This window comes from Schistocerca nitens, chromosome 5 (assembly GCF_023898315.1).
Source record: "Schistocerca nitens isolate TAMUIC-IGC-003100 chromosome 5, iqSchNite1.1, whole genome shotgun sequence".
NCBI classification, from domain to species: Eukaryota; Metazoa; Arthropoda; class Insecta; order Orthoptera; family Acrididae; genus Schistocerca; species Schistocerca nitens.
The window spans coordinates 356,798,297-356,823,962 of NC_064618.1; the positions used below are offsets into that span (position 1 = coordinate 356,798,297).

General features: G+C 42.4%; 1 protein-coding gene across 2 annotated transcripts in view; it reads left to right on the forward strand.

Annotated features, from left to right (window-relative positions):
• The window catches only part of LOC126259882 (gamma-tubulin complex component 4), a 173,634-nt gene that overhangs the window by 66,649 nt on the left and 81,319 nt on the right, over nucleotides 1-25,666 (forward strand). Inside the window, exons 5-7 of one of the 2 annotated variants that reach the window (XM_049956952.1) lie at nucleotides 20,364-20,520; nucleotides 22,929-23,082; nucleotides 23,162-23,307. In XM_049956952.1, the coding sequence (XP_049812909.1) occupies nucleotides 20,364-20,520; nucleotides 22,929-23,082; nucleotides 23,162-23,307 (457 nt within the window). The remainder of the gene's footprint in view (nucleotides 1-20,363; nucleotides 20,521-22,928; nucleotides 23,083-23,161; nucleotides 23,308-25,666) is intronic. The other variant, XM_049956953.1, reaches the window with a different exon arrangement.

The window sequence follows — 25,666 nt, forward strand, 5'->3', positions numbered from 1 at the left end:
GACATCATGGAGCTTCCTGCCCCTTCCCGGGTCCAGTCTTGTGCACTGCCCAGCGCTGCTACAGCCCCTACTGCTTCTGAGGTTTTGGCTCCAATGCCACCTCAGGCCAGAAAATCTAAACCAAAGCCAAACGTACAGACTCGCCCACTGAAGGAGACTGAAGTTATACAGTCGTTGATGTCATTCTCTCTGACGTCTCTCTCGACTCCTCTTCAGAGGCGATGGAGCTTGATGTCAGACTGGGGCAATCATCTCGCCCCAAAACGGAGCCTCGACCTGTAGTGGGCTCTCCTCCCCGACAGAAAGTGAGAATGAAGGTACTCCCACCCTGATATCTGGCTCCCATTATACAGTGGAACATGAATGGACTCCGGGCACATGTGGAGGCACTGAACCTCCTAGCACGACAACGCCCCCCTATGCTTGTGTTTACAGGAAACACATTTAAAACCATCTGATGCTCCTGTACTAAGGGGCATCATATCGCAAAGATGACCTGACTGGAGAAAGGGCCAAAGGCAGAGTTGCCGTGTTTGTCAATAATGACCACCACTCCTCTGCTCTTCCCCTGGATACTGACCTGCAAGCAGTTGCAGTTGAAATTCATTCACGTCGGAGGCTTACCGTTTGCTCCCTTTATTTACCCCCTCTGGATGCAGTGAACTTAGAGGCTCTCACAGATCTTATCGACCAACTCCCTCGCCCATTTCTCCTCCTTGGGGACTTCAATGCCCATCATGTCCTGTGGGGGCTCCACTTCTCTTTGCGCTCGAGGTCGAATTTTGGAGAGCCTCCTAACATCTCAAGTGTTGTGCATCCTCAACACAGGTACTCCGGCTCATTTCTCTACTGCTACTGGGTCATTCTCAGCCATTGACCTATCTTTCTGCTCTCCAACCCTCACCAACTCTGTTCACTGGGAGGTCATTGGCGACCTTCATTCCAGCGATCACTTCCCCATCTGCATTCATCTTCTGGATGGTGTATTGCTGGAGCAGAGGCCGCCATCGTGGATGATTGGCAGAGCTAACTGGCCACTGTTCACTCAGTCGGCTGTCTTTGAATGCCACAACAGCGTACAGGAATGGGTGGATCACATCACACTTGTGATCCATCATGCTGCTGACCTGTCCATACCACAGTCTTCTGGCCCTCTTAAGTGGCGCCTTGTGCCTTGGTGGACAGAAGAGTGCCGTTCAGCCATCCGGGACAGGCGTGCGGCTCTTCGTCGATTTAAATGCCACCCAACAGCGGTCAATCTTACCGTCTTTCGAATCGCGAGAGCCAGGGCACGCTGTGTGATTAAAGAGAGCAAGAAAAGGTCATGGCAGGAGTCCCTGGATTCCATCAACCATTCCACTTATTCCACAAAAGTATGGGAAGCCATCTGGAGGATTTCCGGTAAACGCAGCCGTTTACCAATAGCTGCAGTCCTGAACCAGGAATGCTTCCAACTGACACCCAGAGCCATTGCTCAGACACTGGCAGAGCATTTTGCACAAAGTACTGGCACTGCAACCCAGGATCCAGCGTTTCATCGCTACCATGCGACTGTCGAAAGAGCGAACTTGGACTTTCGGTCGAACAGTTCTGAGGCCTACAACTCCCCTTTCTCCATGTGGGAACTTGAATCGGCACTTACTGAGACTTCTGACACTGCACCAGGTTACGACCGCATCCGGTACTCCATGCTGCGAAGTCAAAGGAAATCCTCCTTGAATGTTTTAATCTACATCTACATCTACATCTACATCTACACCCATACTCCGCAAGCCACCTGATGGTGTGTGGCGGAGGGTACCCCGAGTACCTCTATTGGTTCTCCCTTCTATTCCAGTCTCGTATTGTTCGTGGGAAGAAGGATTGTCGGTATGCATCTATGTGGGCTCTAATCTCTCTGATTTTATCCTCATGGTCTCTTCGCGAGATATACGTAGGAGGGAGCAATATACTACTTGACTCTTCGGTGAAGGTATGTTCTCGAAACATTAACAGAAGCCCGTACCGAGCTACTGAGCGTCTCTCCTGCAGAGTCTTCCACTGGAGTTTATCTATCATCTCCGTAACGCTTTCGCGATTACTAAATGATCCTGTAACGAAGCGCGCTGTTCTCCGTTGGATCTTCTCTATCTCTTCTATCAACCCTATCTGGTACGGATCCCACACTGCTGAGCAGTATTCAAGCAGTGGGCGAAGAAGCATACTGTAACCTACTTCCTTTGTTTTCGGATTGCATTTCCTTATGATTCTTCCAATGAATCTCAGTCTGGCATCTGCTTTACCGACGATCAACTTTATATGCTCATTCCATTTTAAATCACTCCTAATGCGTACCCCAGATAATTTATGGAATTAACTGCTTCCAGTTGCTGACCTGCTATTTTGTAGCTAAATGATAAGGGATCTATCTTTTTTTGTATTCGCAGCACATTACACTTGTCTACATTGAGATTCAATTGCCATTCCCTGCACCATGTGTCAATTCGCTGCAGATCCTCCTGCATTTCAGTACAATTTTCCATTGTTACAACCTCTCGATACACCACAGCATCATCTGCAAAAAGCCTCAGTGAACTTCCGATGTCATCCACCAAGTCATTTATGTATATTGTGAATAGCAACGGTCCTATGACACTCCCCTGCGGCACACCTGAAATCACTCTTACTTCGGAAGACTTCTCTCCATTGAGAATGACATGCTGCGTTCTGTTATCTAGGAACTCCTCAATCCAATCACACAATTGGTCTGATAGTCCATATGCTCTTACTTTGTTCATTAAACGACTGTGGGGAACTGTATCGAATGCCTTGCGGAAGTCAAGAAACACGGCATCTACCTGTGAACCGGTGTCTATGGCCCTCTGAGTCTCGTGGACGAATAGCGCGAGCTGGGTTTCACACGATCGTCTTTTTCGAAACCCATGCTGATTCCTACAGAGTAGATTTCTAGTCTCCAGAAAAGTCATTATACTCGAACATAATATGTGTTCCAAAATTCTACAACTGATCGACATTAGAGATATAGGTCTATAGTTCTGCACATCTGTTGTCATGGCTGCCACACCTAGGTGACTTGAAAGCCAGAACCCTGAAGGCACTGATACGGCAGACAGGAGTGTTCCGCACCTCGTGGAGGGAGGTAATCCTCATCCCTCTTCTCAAACCAGGAAAGGACCGCACATGTCACAGTAGTTATCGTAGTATCGCCTTGACAAGCTGTGTCGGAATGACCCTGGAACGGATGGTTAACCGTCGTCTGGTCTGGCTGTTAGAGACCAGACAGCTCCTTAGCCGCTTTCAGTGTGGATTCCGAAAATTTCGGTCCACGGTCGACAACCTGACCCTCCTAGAGGCGGCTATTCAGCAGGCTTTCCTCCGTCAGCATCACTGTATCGGTATCTTCTTTGATATCAGTAAGGCATATGATACTACTTGGAGACACTGTATTCTTGCACAACTGCATCAATGGGGCTTTCATGGCCGCCTCCCCATTTTCATTCGGTCTTTCCTGTCTCAGCGGTTTTTTCGGACCCACGTTGGTAACACACTGTCTGATCGCTTTGAGCAAGAGAACGGTGTATCCCAGGGCAGTGTTTTAAGCGTTACCCTCTTTGCCATAGCCATCAACAGTATAACGTCTTCAGTAAGGAGTCCAGTACAGTGCTCCTTATTTGTGGACGACTTTGCTGTTTTCTGTTCCTCCTCCAGTGTTGCAACCGTGAGCTGTCAGTTGCAGCTAACAGTGCGGCAGTTAGAGGAGTGGGCTGCAAAGATGGGTTTTCGGTTTTCTGCCGATAAGTGTGTTTGTGTTCATTTTAATCGTTCTCGTCGCCTTTTTACTTTGTCTTCCTTGCATATGGGGGATACTGTCCTACATTTTAAAGACACAGTACGGTTTCTGGGCCTAATTTTTGACTCCAGGTTGTCATGGCTGCCACACCTACGTGACTTGAAAGTCAGAACCCTGAAGGCACTCAACATCCTCAAGTGCCTCAGCCACAGGTCTTGGGGAACAGACAGGGTGCGTCTCCTTCAGTTTTTTACCGAGCTTTTGTGCGTTAACGGTTGGACTATGGGTGCACAGTATATGGGTCAGCGAGGCCATCTTATTTGCAGATCCTTGATGCTGTTCACCATGCTGGGATTAGACTTGCCACAGGTGCTTATCGGACCAGTCCCGTACCCAGCCTCCGTGCTGAGGCTGGCGAACCGCCACTTACCATCCGGCGGCAGCTCCTGCTGGTGCGCCAGGCTTGTAAGTTTCTTGCAGCTCCCAGCTCGCCTGCTCACCATCTTGTTGCCCATCCACCTCTGGACCGCCTTTTTTCACGCCATCTCCGGGCTATGTTGCCGTTTGGGATCCATGTGCAACGTGTACTAGAGTCCCTCGGTGTGGGGTCTGTACAACCCCAAATCCGGTGTTTTAACCGCCTGCCTCCCTGGTTACTGAAGAGGCCCGGAGTGATTTTAGATTTATTGCAGTACAAGAGAGATTGCACTCCTGCCACCGTTTTTAATGCAGCATTTTCTGCCATTTTATCTGAGCACCACGACTATGTAGCTGTTTTTACGGATGGGTTGAAACAAGGGGATTCCGTTGGTTGCTCAGTTGTTTTTCCGGATCGTGTCCTCCAGGTCCGACTGCCTCAGACTTTTACTGTCTTTGATGCAGAATTGTCTGCGATCTTGTGGGCACTGGAACAGATGAGACATTCTTCCTCTCCTAAATTTCTTGTCTGTTCCGATTCACTCAGTGCCCTTCACTCATTGCAACATTTGTATCCGGCAGACAAAATTGTCCAGACCATCCAGGATGCCCTCCTCCGACTACAGCGACTGGGGAAGGTTGTAGCTTTCTGCTGGGTTCCAGGGCATGTCGGCATTGCTGGGAATGAAAGGGCAGATCTCGCAGCCAAGAAGGCATGTGTCGATCGACAAGTGTGCTATCCCCTTGCACGCACTCACCTCGCTGTTGAGCACACGGGTCATGCGTCGGTGGGAGGGTGAGTGGCTGGAAGTGACTGACAATAAGCTCCGTATAGTCAAGCCCACAACGCGTGTGTGGTGTACTTCCATTCAGCCCCATCGATGGGACGAGGTCCTCCTCACTCGGCTTCGAATAGGCCACAGCCCTATGACGCATGACTTCCTGCTCCGGCGAGAGGACCCTCCAATGTGTGGTGCTTGCGGCGTCCAGGTCACTGTGCGCCACGTTTTATTGGATTGCGTTTTATTTTCTGACCAGCGGGCCGTGGCTGACTTGCCAGCGGACCTGCCATCTCTTTTAGGCAACACTCGGACAAATGTGGCTAAAGTTTTAAAGTTCTGTCCATGTCAAATGTTTTTACAAAGATTTTAGGGAGAGGATTTTAATTTGCTCACTGTGTGACAAGCTTGCCCATATTTTATGTAAGTGGCCAGCCAATAACAATTTCCTGTGACATTCTTGTTGCTATGTTTCCCCTTTCCTTAGGTTTTACTTTCTTATGTAGCATTTTCCTTCTTTTCCTGCTTTCTTTGAGTGTGTGCTTTAGTTTTATTAGGTCTGTCCACATTCGTTCCTTTTAATGTGTGTCAGGGCGCTGATGACCTCGATGTTGAGTGCCCATAAGCCCCAACACACCACCACCATTTTCACACCAGAGATGGTGGGCAGATTTGCAGATAGACCTGCCGTTTATTTTAAGTGACTTTCCGATGAATGTGGTTAGAGTTTTGAAGGTTCTTGAATTGTCCACCATGTTTCCCCAGATTTCAGGGAGGCGGTTTATGTATTGCCAGGGTGACTGGCTCACTCATATTTTTTTTGTAAATAGACAGTCTGTCACATTTGCCTGTGGTATTGTTTTAGCTCTTGTGTTGTTTTACTTGGGTATGGCATCATTCACACTCGCTCCATTGTCTTAAAGCCTGTGAGATAGAGTGATTGTGTGAGTGAATGTGAGTGAGGTGGAGTGTCATTTCATATGTTTCATTCTCACTGTGTGTGACAATTTTAGTGATTTTTATCCGCATCTGTTTCTCCTTCAGATGTGTCAGTCAACTGATAACCTCAATGTTGGGCACTCATACGAGTGTGAGTCAAATGAAAACCTTAAATGCTTTTTTAAATATTATTTATTGTGCAGAAGTGGTACAAAGCTGTATCACTTTTCAACATAATCTCCCCCATGCTCAATGCAAGTCCTCCGCACTTACAAAGTGCATAAATTCCTTTGGAAAAAAATTCTTTTGGTAGTCCACGCAACCACTTGTGCACCGTGTGGCGTACCTCTTCATCAGAATGAAACTTCTTTCCTCCCATTGTGTCTTTGAGTGGTCCAAACATATGGAAATCACTTGGGGGCAAGATCTGGTGAGTATGGTGGATGAGGAAGACACTCAAAATGCAGGTCTGTGATTGTTGCAACTGTTGTACGGGCAGTGTGGGGCCTTGCATTGTCATGTTGCAAAAGGACACCTTCTGACAGCAAGAAGTTCTTCACAAGCATCAACATGTCGTTTTCTCGTTTCAGGAGTCAGCTGCCGTGATACCCATCTTGCAGACACTTTGTGAAACTGGAGCACATCATGCACAGTGTGGCGTGCTGAGCCATGACTAATTTGTAAACATGCTGCAATGTCATTCAGTGTCACTCAGCGGTTTTCCTTCACTATGGCTTCAACTGCTGCAATGTTCTGTGGAGTCACAACTCGTTGTGCCTGACCTGGACGAGGTGCATCTTCCACTGAAGTCACACCATTTGCGAACTTCTTACTCCATTTGTAGACTTGCTGCTGTTACAAACATGCATCACCATACTGAACCTCCATTCGTCGCTGAATTTCAATAGGTTTCACACCTTCATTACGCAAAAACCGAATAAGAGAATGCTGTTCTTCCCTGGTGCAAGTTGCAAGTGGGGCAACCATCTTTATACTGATATTGCGACGGTATGTGTGTATCTGCACTATGCTGCCACCTACAGGCCATTCTGCACTCTGTTTGTAGCACACTTACCAACTTACAGGATAACGGCGTGAAATTTCTATTTGATATTACAAATTTAAGGTTTTCATTTGACTCACCCTCGTAAAATCAAAACACACACATTGGCAATCTTGTGTCACAGTGGTATAAGAGTGTCAACAGTTATGGCAATTGCTCTTGAATTAATAAACAGTTTACTTTCCTTTTAGGTTTCTGTACCTTAATTCATAGAAAAGAAGTCCTTATAGGTTCACTCTGTTGTCCATCTGTCTGTCTGACTGTTCAAAAACATTTCTCTGGAATGAGCAGATGTATCAAGTTGAAATATGTATATCACGTAAAAGGTCTGATAATGTAAAAAAGGGGACCCTTCTCAGTCAATGCAATCAAAAGATATGGCCATTTATGTGTGTAATTTTGAATCTCGCACACTCATGCATCAAAACCTGCAGGATACTTTCTGTTGACCTGGGGTCATGAAATTTTGCAAGACGTAAAGTTTCACAATAAAGGAAAATCATTAATTTGTAATTATATCACGGGAAAAAAATATTTCTTTTGACATTTGTTATCCAACTTCAAAAGTCTTGGAATCCCTGGCACCTGTATCTTGCCAGTAACAATGTTGATAATAGGCAAAAATCATTGAGATCCTTTATTCCTGGAATGGTTGAACTGTCTGTATACATAATTAGCTTTGTACAAAACCCTCAGTGCATGAGTCCCACTCACACCTAGTCACTTTTGTTCCCATCTGTCTTGTTTTCACTTGACTGCGCCTTATACATCTAGACACAAGTACAGACATGTACAAGTAATTCTCATTACTCGTTTACCTACATACGTGAACAAGTACTCTATACTAGTTTCCACTTTAGTATTACGTATATCTACATATTACTTTAATAATCAGTACTAATATACTCATCAAGTAAATAGAGTCCTTTGGTCAATATTGAGATTACTCTGAAGGAATTCAGCTGACTAGTATGCTTCATTTTTAATCCAGATCTCTAATATCTGCTTAAATTTATAAAAGGGTAGCATTTTTACTGTTTGTGGTAGTTTATTGTACAGTTTTAACCTTTGATGTTCATGACTCTTGTTCAGCAGTTATTGCCTGGAAAGTAGTACACCTTATGGCAGTTTTTTGTTTTTTGTGTTGTGCAGATTTGCATTCAATCCCAGAGTAAATTTGTTTGTTTTCTTTGCTTGGTTTTTACAGAAATCGCTATGGCCCAGTCCTAAGATATATGTGACTGCTTTCTTCTGCCATCTGAATACACAGTTTGACACTGGTGACCTGTAGACAGTTTTGTAAAATCAGTAGAAACTGTTGTCAATTCTGGCACCACTTAGAAATATACGAGGTCTGTTCAAAAAATTCTGGAACTTTGTCCACGAAATTTTTCTACACTTACCTTTTACTTGTTGTACGTGGTCTCCTTCTAAATACTCTCCTCCACAATTGATAACCTCTCCCAAAACCGTTTCTACTTCCAGAAGCAGTATTTGTATGGCTCTTGCTGGATCATGTGAAGTGCCATCTGCTAATTTTCTTTTATCTCACCTATCATTGCAAATTTACGTCCTTTCGACTGGGTTTTAAACTTTGAGGTGGGGGGGGGGGAGAAAAGAAAGGGGGGGCAAGGTCTAGAGAGTATGGAGGATGAGGCAGCTCACTGATTTTGTTTTTTGTGCAGTAGTCATGAACCATCAGGGATGAGTGTGTGGGTGCATTATCATGATGCAAGAGCCAAGAATTGTCTCGCCACATTTCACGCCATTTCCTTCTCACATTTTCTCACAGGCATCACAACACATCCCAGTGGCACCATTGATTAACAGTTTGTCACTGTGGCACAAATTCATGATGATGAACTAATCCCTCGAAGTCAAAGAAAACTATCAGCTTGGCTTTGATGTTTGATGTGATATGATGAGCTTTTTTGGTCTTGGAGAACCTTTCGTGACCCATTGTGAAGAGTGAACCTTGTCTCAACATCATAAGCATAGGCCCACATCTCATCAGTTATGATTCTCTTAAGAAACATCTCATTCTCATTTGCACAATCCAAAAGCGCTTCGCAAATTGTGAGGCAAAGACCTTTCTGGTCCTGACTCATGAGCCATGGGATGAATTTGGTGACAACATGATGCATTCCAAGACACTATGTCAGGATTTCATGACACAATCCAACTGAAATGTCACATTCTTCTCCAATCTCTTGGACAGTCAGTCTTGACATTGCTGACATGAGCATCATCGGTAGACGTTGAAGGCATGTTGACTATCAACGAGGATCATCTTCAACAATTATCTGACCATTTTTAAGCCATGTGAACCATTCATAACACTGAGTATGGCTTAAGCACTCATCATGATAGGCTTCCTGCATCTTTTGGTGTGTCTCTGTAAAGGTTTTCTTGAGTTTCATGCAAAATTTAACATGGTCGCGTTGTTCCTCTACTCTGCCATCTCGAAATTCGCAAACTGTGTGACATAATGTTCTACCCAGTACGGCATAGAACAATAACTAACAGACATACAGCAATGAAACTTCCGGCAGTTGCACATTAAATACAGCAGGCATGTGTGGGGATGCTAACCACATTTTGCTCCAACACAGCATTGGGGCAAAAGTACCAATTTTCTGGAATTTTTTGAACAGATCTCATATTTGAGATTAATGTTAACACTCCACAGTTTGCATGTAATTAATGCGGCTAGTTTGCTGAAGTTATTGTCATCGTCATCGTCCTCATCTTCGTTTCCCTTTTACCCAACACCAAGCTGAATTGGGACATTTGTGATACTTCTCCATTTTACTTTGAGCCATTCTTCATCTGTAATTGTATTCCATTCAGTGTTTCTTCTTTGTTAACTGGTCATGATCACATCAAACAAACTCACTATGGGCCTCGTCCCCATTATTTTTGCTACTTGTGCTATGAGTGTGAGCAGTTAATAGTCATCACATACTTTCCTGCCACCCTTCTTGAACACTAGAATTATTATTCCTTTTCCCCACTCTTCAGGCATACATTTCTTAGTCCATATGCATCTTAGCAATCTACTGTATAGCCATTGTAGTTCAGTAGATCCAGCTGCCTTTATCACCTCCACATGTATTTCGCTTAACTCAGCTATGTACCTTCCCTGTTTTCATCCTCCTAACTGCTAGTTCCACTTCTAATATTGTAGTATCTTAGCTGGAGTCAATGAAATTAATGTAACTTGACTGGTTAGTGAGCCTTTAAATTTTCTGTAAATTGCAAGAATGTTCTGCGTAAAGGAAAGACGAGGATAATAATCAGGATAATATGTGAAAGAATGGGTCTATACCCTAATAAAATTTTAGACTAAGATTACCATTAATTATAAAAATGTTATATAACTGCAATTGGCTCATTTATTACAGAGTGAGGACATGAACATGCAACCAAAAATATTTATTCTGGTCCAGCCATTGTAACCTAAAGTCCTGTGTAAGGGGGCGACTGCAAAATGTGGTTGGCTGGAATATGGCTAAGATTGATTCTGCCCTAGACCACTGCGCAATAATAATCTTGCTCTTTTCACAGAACTGAGACTATAAGTTATACATGATATTGTGGAGCAGGCCATTGTGTCAATGAGCTCGGGTCCTGAATAGAGTGAAATGGTAGTTGTCTGCAATTCTGTCTTCAGTGCGCATGCTGAAGGTGTGAATAACATTTGACACATTATGCAGTGGTGGGGAAGGTGCCTTGCATGCAAAGTGTTATAAGCAAACAAGTAGCGATACAAGGCCATGCATGCGGCAGATGGTCCAGGTCACAATTTTAGTTTTTTCTCTAGGCCACAGGCAGTAGCAGACAACTTGCAAGAGTCTGCAGCTATCAAACACTTCAGTAGTGAACTGGTTGTCAGGTTTTGGTAAGATTCTTGAAAAACTGTTTCTTAGGAAACTAACAGCCTTCTTAAGTAAAGAAATGATAATAAGTGATTCACAACAAGTGATTCACAACATGGTTTCAGAACTGGCAGATCAGCACAGTCAGCTATTTTCACCATCCTAGATGAAATACTAGCTGCAGCATATAATAAGCAACATGTTTCTAACATGTTTCTTGACCTTTGTAAAGCTTCTGATGTAATAGATCATGACATCCTGTTGCAGTAGCTAAGAAATACGAGGCCTACAAAACGGGTAGATCCACTCTTACCTGCACGATCATCAACAAATTGCTCAAATAAAATACAAAGATATAAAAATTCACAAAATTTCTAATTTGTATAGTAATGCACAAAAAAATTAGATGTGGAGTCCCTCAAGGGTCAGTCCTTGGGCCCATTCTTTTCATTCTTTATGTTAATAACCTTTCAGAAAAGTTAACTAAAAGGACAACAGTAATTTTTGCAGATCACACAAATATCCTAATTAAGTCATGTGATAAAGACAGCCTACAAAAAACAGCTACAGGTGTAATACAAGATATAACACAGTGTTTCAGTACAAATAAGTTAATGATACATTTTGAAAAAACTGGGTCAGTCAGTTTTTATACTTAACAGAAACTCCATCCGGCAACATCAATTTTTAACGCTGATGGAAAAACTCTCTCATCTGCAAATGTGACAAAATTTTTAGGTATATGTATCCAGATTAACGTGAAACAGGAGACAGCCACGAATAATGTAAATAAAAGGTTGAATCACTTACATGTGCTGTAAGAGTCCTCTCACAAAATGCAAGTCGTGCATCAGTGGTCACAATGTACCATCACACTATCCATTCACTATGGATGGGGAACTCCATATGTAGCAGAAAAACATTTAGGCTACAAAAAAGATTGTTAGAATAACAACACATGCTAATACAAAGACTTATATAAATCAATATTTAAAGATTCTCAGTATACTGCCCCTCCCTCGTTTATATATCTATGAAAAAGTAAAATATCTTCAGAAGAATAAAATATCTTAAAGTGTAATTGAGATTTCCATTTTCATGATACTAGACTGCCCCCTCCCCATGAACCATGGACCTTGCCGTTGGTGGGGAGGCTTGCATGCCTTAGTGATACAAATAACTGTACTGTAGGTGCAACCACAATGGAGGGGTATCTGTTGAGAGGCCAGACAAACATGTGGTTCCTGAAGAGGTGCAGCAGCCTTTTCAGTAGTTGCAGGGGCAACAGTCTGGATGATTGACTGATCTGGCCTTGTAACACTAACCAAAACGCCCTTACTGTGCTGGTACTGCGAACAGCTGAAAGCAAGGGGAAACTACAGCCGTAATTTTTCCCGAGGGTATGCAGCTTTACTGTACGGTTAAATGATGGCGTCCTCTTGGGTAAAATATTCCAGAGGTAAAATAGTCCCCCATTCGGATCTCCTGGCAGGGACTACTCAGGAGGACGTTGTTATCAGGAGAAAGAAAACTGGCGTTCTATGAGTCGGAACGTGGAATGTCAGATCCCTTAATCAGGAAGGTAGGATAGAAAATTTACAAAAGGAAATGGATAGGTTTAAGTTAGATATAGTGGGAATTAGTGAAGTTCGGTGGCAGGAGGAACAAGACTTTTGGTCAGGTGAATACAGGGTTACAAATACAAAATCAAATAGGGGTAATGCAGGAGTAGGTTTAATAATGACTAAAAAAGTAGGAGTGCGGGTAAGCTACTACAAACAGTGTAGTGAACGCATTATTGTGGCCAAGATAGATACAAAGCCCATGCCTACCACAGTAGTACAAGTTCATATGCCAACTAGCTCCGCAGATGATTAAGGAATTGATGACATGTATGATGAGATAAAAGAAATCATGCAGATAGTGAAGGGAGACGAAAATTTAACAGTCATGGGTGACTGGAATTCGATAGTAGGCAAAGGAAGAGAAGGAAATGTAGTAGGTGAATATGGAATGGGGTTGAGGAATGTAAGAGGAAGCCGTCTGGTAGAATTTTGCACAGAGCATAACTTAATCGTAGCTAACACTTGGTTCAAGAATCATAAAAGAAGGTTGTTTACATGGAAGAACCCTGGAGATACTAGAAGGTTTCAGATAGATTATATAATGGTAAGACAGAGATTTAGGAACCAGGTTTTAAATTGTAAGCTATTCCCAGGGGCATATGTGGACTCGGACCACAATCTGTTGGTTATGAACTGTAGATTGAAACTGAAGAAGCTGCAAAAAGATGGGAATTGAAGGAGATGGGATCTCGATAAATTGAAAGAACCTGAGGTTGTAGAGAGTTTCAGGGAGAGCATTAGGGAACGATTGATAAGAATAGGGGAAAGAAATACAGTAGAAGAAGAATGGGTAGCTTTGAGGGATGAAATAGTGAAAGCACCAGAGGATCAAGTAGGTTAAAAAGATGAGGGCTAATAGAAATCCTTGGGTAACGGAAGAGATATTGAATTTAATTGATGAAAGGAGAAAATACAAAAATGCAGTAAATGAAGCAGGCAAAAAGGAATACAAACGTCTCAAAAATGAGATCGACAGGAAGTGCGAAATGGCTAAGCAAGGATGGCTAGAGGACAAATGTAGTGATTTAGAAGCATGTATCACTAGGGGTAAGATAGATACTGCCTACAGGAAAATTAAAGAGACCTTTGGAGAAAAGAGAACCACTTGCATGAATATCAAGAGCTCAGATGGGAACCCAGTTCTAAGCAAAGAAGGCAAAGCAGAAAGGTGGAAGGAGTATATAGAGGGTCTATACAAGGGCGATGTTCTTGAGGACAATATTATGGAAATGGAAGAGGAGATAGAAGAGAGGTGAAATGGGAAATATGATACTGCGTGAAGAGTTTGACAGAGCACTGAAAGACCTAAGTCGAAACAAGGCCCTGGGAGTGGACAACATTCCATTAGAACTACTGATAGCCTTGGGAGAGCCACTCCTGACAAAACTCTACCATCTGGTGAGCAAGATGTATGAGACAGGTGAAATACCCTCAGACTTCAAGAAGAATATAATAATTCCAATCCCACAGAAAGCAGGTGCTGTCAGATGTGAAAATCACCAAACTATCAGTTTAATAAGCCACTGCTGCAAAATAATAACGTGAATTCTTTACAGATTAATGTGAAAACTGGTAGAAGCTGACCTCGGGGAAGATCAGTTTGGATTCCGTAGATATATTGGAACACGTGAGGCAATACTCCAATTTTAGTGAGTTTTCTCCTTCCACTAGCGTTGTCTTCCTTAGATTGCATCTCTTTTATTCCCCCTGTGCATCCATTTCGCCTTTTTCGTACTTTTCATACATATTTGGGTGTATTTTTGCGTAATTCTACTTTCTTACATAATTTTTATCATTTTTGCACCACCATGGATCGTTGTTCCTTCCATCTGCGTCAATACAGAAAAGTTTCCTTATCCCTAGCCAGATCCCAGACCCACATACTGTTCCTGTGTTGTTGCTTGGCTCATGAAATCCCCCCTCATGGCCTTACCATCAAATTACCCATTTCTGGTTGCCACCACTCCTTCCACAATGACCTCCACCTGTTCAGATTCTGCCAATCCTTAGCCCTCACCAACATAGTCCTGCAAAACCATATCAACCAAGCCCAATCCTCCTTGCAGTCCTTCTCTCCATTTGCAAAATTCTCCTGCTATGTAATCCCAAATTCCTGGAAGCCATTACACTCATTGAAACTATTGCCCTGCAGGAACTTGAGCAACATGCACAACGTCACCTCAAAAAGCTCTCCATCCTGCTCACTTCCTACTCCCGCCTCGGAGTACCACTGTCCTCCACTTCTACAACAACCTCCAAACCTCCCCCACACCCCCTCATAGCTGACAAACCCTGTGTCTCAGACCTACTACACTTACCCCACCCTCCAAAACTACCTCCCACCACCACTCAGAACCCAAAACCTAAACAGACCCGCAACACAGTCATGAACCTTTCCTCTAGAAGCCTTAGTCCCACAGAAATATCACTCCTTTCGAAATGCCTCACCTGTTGCCCCACTCCCAAATTCAACCATGCAGGATTAGTTAAAGACCTTCTCTCCTTCTCCTTGTCCCTACAGTGGAAACACTTTTTTGCCACCAATCGACCAATCAGACTCAACCAAAGACTAATATTGAACCTTGCCTAACTCAGTTCACTCCTCCAACCAACCGTGATCCACCCCCACTGCCCCCTGTTAACTTTCGAGAATTTCTTATCCTCGAATCTTGCCTCATCATCATTCCCCAAATCCCTCAACATGCATACTAACCTTACATCTGCAGAAAGAACTGCAGTCCACCATCTAAAACCTGATCCCGATCTTATAATCCTACCTCCAGACAAAGGCTCCACCACCGTTGTTTTGAACTGCAAGGATTACGTGGCAGAAGGACTCCAACAGCTGTGAGATACTTCCACCTACAAACCATGCTACAATGATCCCATTCCAGTAGCCCAGCAGGATCTCCAGGCACTACTCAAATCCTTAGGCCCATCCCAGAACAGGGTGTATACGACCCGGGACATCCGGGAAAAACCCGGGAATTTTTTCGTCCGGGAGAAAACTGGGAAAAACCCAGGAATTCTTTAGAATTCCTGTGTTTTTAGTTACCAGTTAAATTTTTGTGATTTTGACTGGTAAGGACCAATATTCTAATGAAGGATATTACTGTATCCCACTTCTGCAGAAAAATACTGCAGCAACAAAACATGAACAAGAGGAAAAAAAAACCACGAAAATAAAACTTCAGTTGCAAAGGAAATGCGCCGTATACAACAACAAAACACAGTTCTCATACAAGCGTCTGCCAACGAAAGTGTGTCAAAGGCTTTAGGAAGAATATGCAGTGCTTCCTAACAACAAATTGCCTCCGATGAGCGGGACGTGACAGCTGTTTACATTAGATTTATTTGAGCAGTTGCAGGTGGGCTCTTGCGCATCCGCAGTTAAGTCGCGTGTGGGTAGTACCTTCTCCCACTTCTGGCTACAGATGTATGGCTGGGCGCCACTATCTAAATTGCTCCGGTTCGGAAATATCGTAGATCCACCGGTTTGCTAAAGAGATTTGGCTTTTATTAATCTTTTGCGCTGAGGCAGTCAGTTTATTTGAAATGAAGTGTTTAATTTCACACTGTTGGCTAGTTTCAACTGTTCACTGCATTTCAAGTGCACGTTTTCCATCTTCTAGCTCATATGGCATTATGCCATAAAGAACTAAACATGAGATAATACAGTACTGGTACTAAAGAAAAATTTACATCCGAATCTGGACATAAGATTGTGCACTTTAAGCCAAATTATGCATTTTAGTATGGTTCACGGAGTTCCGACACTCTTGAAGTATCCTCTTTTGTCTTGTTTCTTTTATGATATAATGCAAGATCTTTTAATGTTTTACACTTACGGGCTTCCTATGTCATTGTAGCTGCGCAGGCACATTGACGCCTGTTATCTGGCGCTCTCTGGCAACTGCTGAAACGAACCAATTTCTAACAAGTCACGGGAAAATATTGCGAATGGTGGTTTGAAAAGTGTTACTTTCAAAGTAAATTTCCTTTTACGCAAGATGAACTATGTACGATGAATTTCTTAAATCACAGAGTGTTTGACTCTCATTTAAAAATCAACTCTTTGGGGACGACCATCTAGAAGAATTTGGAGCCCAGAAGATCAGACATTTACGTCGTTATTAAAAATTTTACTGGCACATTTGTGTGATGTATCTTAAAGTGTAACATGCGCAAAAAGGTCAGCATTATATGTGGAAGCTTAGCTTCTCTTGCAGCTTATTAATCTTAGAGACCAATATTATTTGTGAATGCTTTCAACACTATGTATATTAATTTAAACCATTAACTTTTCCTTTTTGTGTGTTCGCGCTACTGAAGAGTGATCTTGCTGTTTGGTTGACTACGTCACATGTCATATGCGGTCTTCAGCTGGCGAGATCACGTGTCTAAAGTGCTGGCAAATTCTACGTCTGTGTAGAAAACCATAAACATTCTAAGGTTTGATAAGTTTTACAGCGCCGAGGAAAAGTATACTGTCACTTAACACCGAAAAAGGGTATTTTCACCCAGGAGAAAGTGTATTTTCAACTGGGAAATCCGGGGAAAATGCGGGAATTTTTTTTCCTTGTCCATGTATACACCCTGCAGAACTTCTCGCCAGAGTCCATCTCCCTACTTACCCCTACCACTCCCCACACTCCCACCTTATACATGCTTCCTAAAGTCCATTAACCTAACCACCCAGGAGGCCTCATTGTGGCTGCTTACTGTGCCCCCACTGCGAGAATCTCTGCTCTCGTAGACCAACACCTTCAACCTATTACCCGGAATCTATCCTCCTATATAAAAGATACCAACCATTTCCTCAACCGACTCTCCACAGTTCCTTTCCCTTTAACACACGGTGCCCTGCTCGTCACTATTGATGCCACCTCCCTGTATACTAACATTCCTAATGCACATGTCCTTACTGCTATCGAACACTACTTTTCCAGACGCCCTATGGATTCCAAACCAACAACCTCCTTCCTAGTCTCCATGACCAACTATATCCTCTCCCACAATTACTTCTCCTTTGAAGGCATTACCTACAAACAAATCTGCAGTACGGCTATGGGCACCCCCCCCCCCCCCCCCCCCTCTTCATGGCACCATCCTATGCCAACCTATTCATGGGCCATCTAGGGGAATCCTTCCTAAAAACCCAGAATCCTAACCCCCTCACCTGGTTCAGATTCATTGAAGACATCTTTGCTATTTGGATTGAATGTAAGGGCACCTTATTCACATTCCTCCAGAATCTCAACAACTTCTCCACCATTTGCTTCACCTGGTCCTACTCAACCCAACAAGCCACCTTCCTAGATGTTGACTTCCACCTCAGAGATGGCTGCATCAGTACTTCCATCCATATCAAACCTACTAACCACCAGCAATACCTCCGTTCGACCGCTGCCACCCATTCCATACCAAGCAGTCCTGTGCATACAGCCTAGCCACCCGTGGTCCCTGAAGCCTTCACTGGCCGTAATTATTCTCCGATCCTTGTACAAAAACAAATCTCCTGTGCTTTGTCTTTCCAGTCTCCCACCACCTCCCAAAGTCCCACAGTCCGGTCACAGAGGAGCATTCACCTTGATAACTCAGTACCATCCGGGACTAGAGCAACTGAATTACATTCTCTGCCAGGGTTTCGATTACCTCTCGCCATGGCCTGAAATGAGAAATGTCCTACCCACTGTCCTTCCCACTCCTTCTGCCATGGTATTCCGCCGTCCACCGAACCTACACAATATACTCATCCATCCATACACAACCCCTGTTCCCATTCCCTTACCTCATGGCTCATACACCGGTAATAGACCTAGATGCAAGACCTGTCCCATACATCTTCCTACCACCACCTACTCCACTCCGGTCACTATCATCATCTATCCCATCAAAGGCAGGGCCACCTGTGAAACCAGTCATGTGATTTACAAGGTAAGCTGCAACCACTGTGCTGCATTCTCTGTAGGCATGACAACAAACAAGCTTTCTGTCCGTGTGAACGGCCACTGACAAAACTGGCCAAAAAATAAGTGGACCACCCTGTTGCTGAACGCGCTGCCAAACATGATACCCCTCATCTCAATCACTGCTTCACAGCCTGTGCTGTGTGGATCCTTCCCCCAACACCAGCTTTTCTGAACTGCGCAGGTGGGAACTTTCCCTGCAATACATCCTCCGTTCCCGTAACCCTCCTGGCCTCAACCTTTGTTAGTCACTGTCCTCCCCCATCCAGCCCCCTCCCTGTTCCCATTCCAGCACTACACAGCCGCCATTTCACCGCCACACCCAGACCCAGTCTTTTAATTTATTTTTATTTTTATTTCTCTCCTTTCTGCTACTTATTCCCTCCCCCCTCTGCACCTTCTCTCCAGCCCTCCATCTAAACTGCAACACTTCACTGTCTGCCACTCTCACCATACTATCCCTCCCCCTCCCCATCCCAGCCTCCTCCTTACCCCCACCCAGTCGCCACTCCCATCATGCACTGGTGCTGCTGTTTGCTGTGTAGTTTCAGCTCTCTGAGACTGCAGACGTATGTGCAAGTTGCGTTTGCGCGAGTGAGTGAGCGAGTGAGTGAGTGTGATATAGTGTGTGTTTGTGTGTGTGTGTGTGTGTGTGTGTGTGTGTGTGTGTACTGCTGACAAAGGCCTTAATGGCCGAAAGCTATGACTGTGTGAATCTTTTTATTGTGCCTATCGCGACTCAGCATCTCCGCTATATGATGAATAGCAACTTTCCTTCTCTGGTATTGAGGTAAAAATGATATTTTTCAAAAATCATTGCTCCTCAATAATGCATATCTCTAAAAATGTTGGGAATTTGACAGATACGTATAGAGACAATTAGACAGTAAATTCAAGTGTGTTTCATTTTTATTCTGAATTTTTTTTTCTAAAGTGCACCATTTCTGAGATATAAATGTAAAATGAAAAATAGGACCTTTCCGTCTTTTAGTATGTTTGCCTCCTAACTATTCCTAACAAAGTCCTGAAGTGAAAAATTCTCACATGTTCCATGCAGTCTACATGCATATTTTGTGCACTTACTGATTGGATTAATTAAAAATTTCTGAAGGAAGTCAAAATTGCACTCAGTTTGGTGCTAGAGTTGAAAACAGCAATGTGTTAGTTTCTCTCTAAAATGTGTTGGGCTGTGCCATGTTAATGCTCATTCTATATTTACTGCATCTTGTCCTCTATTTTTTTCTGGTCCATTATTTTCACTGTATATCTATGCGTACAATTTGATGTCACACTTCGTGTGTTGTTATAACATCTTGGTAGTACTTCAAAAATTATGCTGTGCCACTAGTGGTGCATTAATGAAGACAAATGTGTGGTACAGTCTGCATAGAAAAAGGCAGAGAGTAGGTTACAGTGCCAGTTTGCTCTCTCTGTCTGTCTATCTGTCTGTTATCTTAGTCCTATACAACTTGCTTTATATTTGTTCTTAAAGCATTTAGCACTGATGGTGTGGTATGTTCCACTTAGGGGTGTTGTTCTGTTTGTAATTTCACTTGAAAAGTTGGCACAAAAACGTGCATGATCATACGTGTTCTCTGTCTAATAAAATTATGAGCAAAAGTGTGGTAAACAAAAAACCATTGCTAATTGTTCTGTTCACATTTCACAATGCATATGACAGACAGAAATAATGAAATTGTTGTATTGGCTACTCTCTCTCTTGTTACAGCACATCTCATTCACCCTCATATATGCACAAGTCACTGATTATAGATAAGTTCATGCCATACAATTTTCCTTGATGTGGTTGTGAACACTGTCAGAAATTTGTTTAAAAGTCTTTCATTATTTTCTTACCAATGAGAACTCATTTGTGAGCTTATTTTTACGGACTTCCTTTCAGCATCCTACATAACTGTCACAAAGTATTCTTCAAGCAACTATCCAGCTGGTTATTGTGCGGTGTTCTAGAATGTGGTGATGAATTTCTCATAAAGCAACAAAAGAAAGAAGATACTGCTCCATCACAGTCCTCACTGGGAACTGAAACCTTTGTGTCGGTATGTCACATATTACAGATATATTAAAAAATCTACTCATGAAGTGGCAGCAAGAGAAAAGACACAAAAGATGTGAAAACACGTGAGCTTTCAGAGCCAGTGGCTCCTCCTTCTGGCAGGAGGGTTGAAGAGAAAGAAAAAGGTTACTGGACAGGATGAGAAGGAAAGCCTCCCTTTGACCCTTCTGCAAGGAGAATGAGCCACTAGCTCTTAAAGCTCACATGTTTCCAAGTCTTTTTCATATGATTTTGTTGTTTGATTGATTTAGCCTTTTTTGTCCATGAAGATCTAAATTAACTGAGCCTCGAAAATATTTTCTGCATCAAGGAGAGAAACTATTTGAAATCTTTGTAGTTCTGCCACTATTATGGATATAAGGACAACACTTTTAAAAACTGTAGTTCCTGCTTTAATAAGAAACTGTTAAATAGCTCTTTAAAAAAGGTTTGTACCTCTGTTCAAATTCAATAAGTATTCAGAGATTCTTGGTTTTTAGCTGGACACACATTTTTTCTATGCTTCTAAATGGATAATGTTACAAAAATATATGTAATAGTTACGTTCTATTATTAGTTATCACCTCAGAAACTAATTTTGCTCGCTTTTCCCTAAAACATTGAGCAAATTATTCTTTCCTCTTTTTTTTCAATTTTTAATCTTGTGTGTGTGTGTGTGTGTGTGTGTGTGTGTGTGTGTGTGTGTTATTGTTACCACTAATGGCAGAAGTTGAAACACAAACAAACATAAGAATCAGTTATGTCTTATAGATAGGAATTAAGTATGGATAGACAAAAATTATTTGTTACTGCAAATTGAGAGTACCACTTTGCAGGAAACAATCCATTACTCCCTTTCATCTCTTTGTCAAATGCATATAACCTCAGTACCCATGGGTATGTGTTTTACAATGAAAAGTAAGAGTTACCCAAATTTGTCTTTCCAGACAGACAAAATTCTATCAGACTATCTTAGAAACTGGTTTCTTCTGACATTTATTACCATGAGGACAACAAACTTGTTGCCATTGTGAGCAAGAAAACAACTAGTACTCCCGTTATCATCCAGTCTTTGAAGAACTCAACCATATCCTTCACATGGATTTTACTACTGCCAACTGAAATAAGGAATATGATACTCAAAGCTGTCTCCCCCCCTTCCCCCCCCCCCCCCCCCTCCTTTCTCTTAAAAGTCCTGTTATTCTATCGCCTATGCAACCCATGAAATATTGTAGCCTTATGCCACCCCAATGATAATTCCCCTGTGGATGATTAAGGTGCAGAACTTGTTCTGTTCAACAACTGCAATTTCTTTTTGCAACTGTTCATGGGCATTTTCTATCTGACCAAAGAAAGAGCCATTGTGAAAGCTCTTGCGTGTGTGGTATCTACCAATTGTACTGTAACTACTGTACAGCAACTAAGCAGTTGCTTCTTCGCAAAAATTGCCACTGCCAAACTGGGGTTACATTTAAACTCAACAATCTGCATGCTGAACTTGTTGCACACCACACCATCTTTAACTTCAGTAACTGCAACTGCTTCAACACAAGTGTCATTTGAATTCTGCTGCCCACTCCTGCACTCCTATCAAAGTACCTCTAACTGGTAACAGTTCCTTCAGCACGTCCTCCATTCCCACAACCCAAAACCTACCTTTCTACTATTCTCCATCCTTTGGTACAATTTCTGAGTCAATTTTCCTCGCCGTTTTCTGTCCTGTCAGTTTTTACCCCATTCATGCTCTGTTTAAAAGTTTTTCTTCACTTTCTCCTGTACATTCTCTCTCTCTCTCTCTCTCTCTCTCTCTCCCTCCTTCCCTCTCTCTCCCCCTCTCCCTCTCCCACTTTCTCAGTTTTGTGATTGTTACTCTATTTAATCCTGCTGAGAGCCACTGCCACCTCCTGTCCTGCCACCCAGTACTTCTCTATCCTGAGGACTACATTTTTGGGTGCATGTCTGAGTGTGGCTGATAGTGTCTGACAGTGTGCTAACTCTTTCAGAGGCTAGTGAAATTTCTATGTTGTTATGGGTGTCCATGTGCCATACATCAGTCAAATGCAGGTGGTCATTGCCTTTCCTAATTTTTGTCCATTATACCACTCTGAAATTTCCAGTACTGTCACAGTATACTTTTAAAAATTTTATTGAAGTTTCATTTTATAACACTTGAGATATTTGTGTATTGAAAGAACATTATATATCAGATTACATTTTACTTTCTACATTATACATAACACTAATGAAATGTTAAGAATAGTTATTGTTTTCTTGGTAATAATACAGAAGTGGTTACTGTAACATTGGCAATGTGTTTCTATTGTGTTGTCCAGCAACTGAGATCTATAATTTTTTTATTAATTCTGTAATGATTTCTAACAGTTCTGACTTTAATGTATTACTTATTTACAGAGGAATGAGAGTCTGGTTAATTATCCCACATATAATGACTATTTTATTGACTTCAGTGTTGTGCCTCCGTATATCTCAATATCATCTGCATACAAAATTTTGTTCATTGGACAAACAATTCTTATGTTCAGAAGTGATCCTCGAGAAAAGAGAGGTAATGTTTTGTAGTTTCGGTACCATAGTTACATTGTCTCATAATTTAGCATTTTGTATGCTAATAATTATCTTTGCAGTTAAGAAACACAAGAGTGTTGCCACCATTTGGGGTGACAGGGAAAATGAGTTTTGTTTGAAGTTGAAAGAACTGCAGGCGATGGATACCTTCAATGTCTCACAGTTTGAAAATACGATTGAGGAAATTCGGCTTTGTGTTACCGAGGTTAGTGCTGTTCCTTTTAGGTTACTCGTGATGTGTTTGTACCAAAAGTAATTCACTTGGAAGATGCAAAGAATGAATTTGATACTTATGCTTGTGATGAGTTACCACATTTTTGTTCTGTATGTAAAAGCAGTGTGAACATGCATCTTTGTACTCATGTTACTGCTAAAGTGGTTAAACAGAGTTAATTCACTAGGATTAGGAGGAGGGAGGGCCCCATGGAGTGTTGACCTAGAAGCCAAAATTGTCAAAAAAAAGTTGTGTGTGTGTGTGTGTGTGTGTGTGTGTGTGTGTGTGTGTGTGTGTAAATCAGTCTCTTACTGTTAATATGATCACCAGTAGAAGAAATCAAACGCTACCAGAGAACCTTCGTGGAATGTGGCACTGAAACAAGGGGGTTTGAATAGTGCATATATCCTACATAGGGGCTGAAATAAGTTTCTTCTGCTTTATGTCGAAAGCTGCTGCATGTTCATCAAATCTCGTTGCAAAACCTTATGTTTGATATGGTACTGCTTAAGATTTTGTGTTTTGTGATAGTTTGTGCAAAATCTGTGCTGTGGTGTCACGGAGGTGTGGGATTTCCAGTAGGCATGACTGTCTTTGTCTATTCTGAAGTATGTTTCTGTGATAGAGGTTGTGGTGGAAGTCATCAGTTTTCCATATTGTACAATCCGGTAGAGCAGTCTGACTAGTGCTTTTATTTATTTATTTTTATCTGCTGAATATACAGGTTATTAAAATGCTTGTGATGAGTTACCACATTTTTGTTCTGTATGTAAAAGCAGTGTGAACATGCATCTTTGTACTCATGTTACTGCTAAAGTGGTTAAACAGAGTTAATTCACTAGGATTAGGAGTAGGGAGGGCCCCATGGAGTGTTGGACAAAAACAAGAAAGAAAAACCAGTAAAGATAGACTCTAAAACTAAGAGCTATAAGCCTTCATTCATCTTTGCTACTGTGAAACACATCTCTTCTGCTGCGAGCTCTTTGTTACATGAACAACTTACAGAGTGCAGTAAACAAACAAGGAAACAATCTCAGAGAAAATGGGTTGGTACTATATCATACGTGAACCCTATCTCCACCCACTGTTGAAAGGGTACTTTCTCTAGCAGGACAGGGACGTTCTTTTGAAGACACTGGAGATACCTTTGACCAGCCAACCTGTTTGGTAGTATGTAAGTTCCTTTTAGCCTCTTGCCAATAATTACTGTCAATACATTAACCAAAAATTGGTGCTGATGCCTTGCTTCTTAAACTGCATGTGGCTTTCGCATATCAGTTCACACATGTTTGTTATGAAAATTGAGAATTTGATCTTACATGAAACCAGTCTCATCTGTGAACAGTCTCCATTCTGAAAAGTGGATCTACATCATATCTCTGTAACAGCCATTGACAGAACTGCTTGCAGCAGACTTATCGTATAGCTGAGGACCTTGGACACACCCTATGTTATATGAGTATAACAATTGTTTACGTAGGATTGGCCCAATAGTGCTGAAATTCTGCCACTTAACACTAGTTCCAGGATCTTCTTCCATTCATTGAAATACTTGCTCCTCCACAACAGGAGTATGAATGTTGTGAGGTCTGCCACAATACTCTGTTGATGGAGACATAGAGCAAGAGTGTGTTAGTCATGGGAAAAGATAGTTGAATAAGGGTGCAGTTTGTATCCTGTGTTCTGGTTATTTTTCAGCATACAGGACATGGGGTTGATGGTTGCTTCCATTTGCGAAACCATAACATAAGGTCATGTCTGCCATTTCCCATGTGTAATAATAGGCTTCCATTATACTGGTAAGCACAAAGATAAAATCACAATGTAATAGCATTTCACAAACTTATCAGAGAACAAGCTGGTTCCATTAGAACTAATGTATGTGCTGCACTTATCCGGAACTATGAATATGGTTTACAATAACAACACTACTGGATGTTTTCTGCATGCTGTATCCGTGGACGACAACAACAGAAGAATGTATCTTCATTTGTTTATTGCATTCTGTAGGTTGTTCGTATTAACAAAGAGCATGTAGTAGAAGTGCTTTACGTAATGAAGATGAACAAATGCTCATAGCTCTTAAGGCATGCAGTTTAGTGCTCATGTTTACTGGATGTTTCCTTCCTTGTTTTGGTCCATACTATCACCTCTCGAAATATGGAATACTTTTTGTTGACACCTTGTATAAGGAGAGAGGCAACGGCCTTGCCGCAGTGGCTACACCGGTTCCCGTGAGATCACCGAAGTTAAGCGCTGTCGGGCGTGGCCGGCGCTTGGATGGGTCACCATCCCGCCGCCACGTGCTGTTGCCATTTTTCGGGGTGCACTCAGCCTCGTGATGCCAATT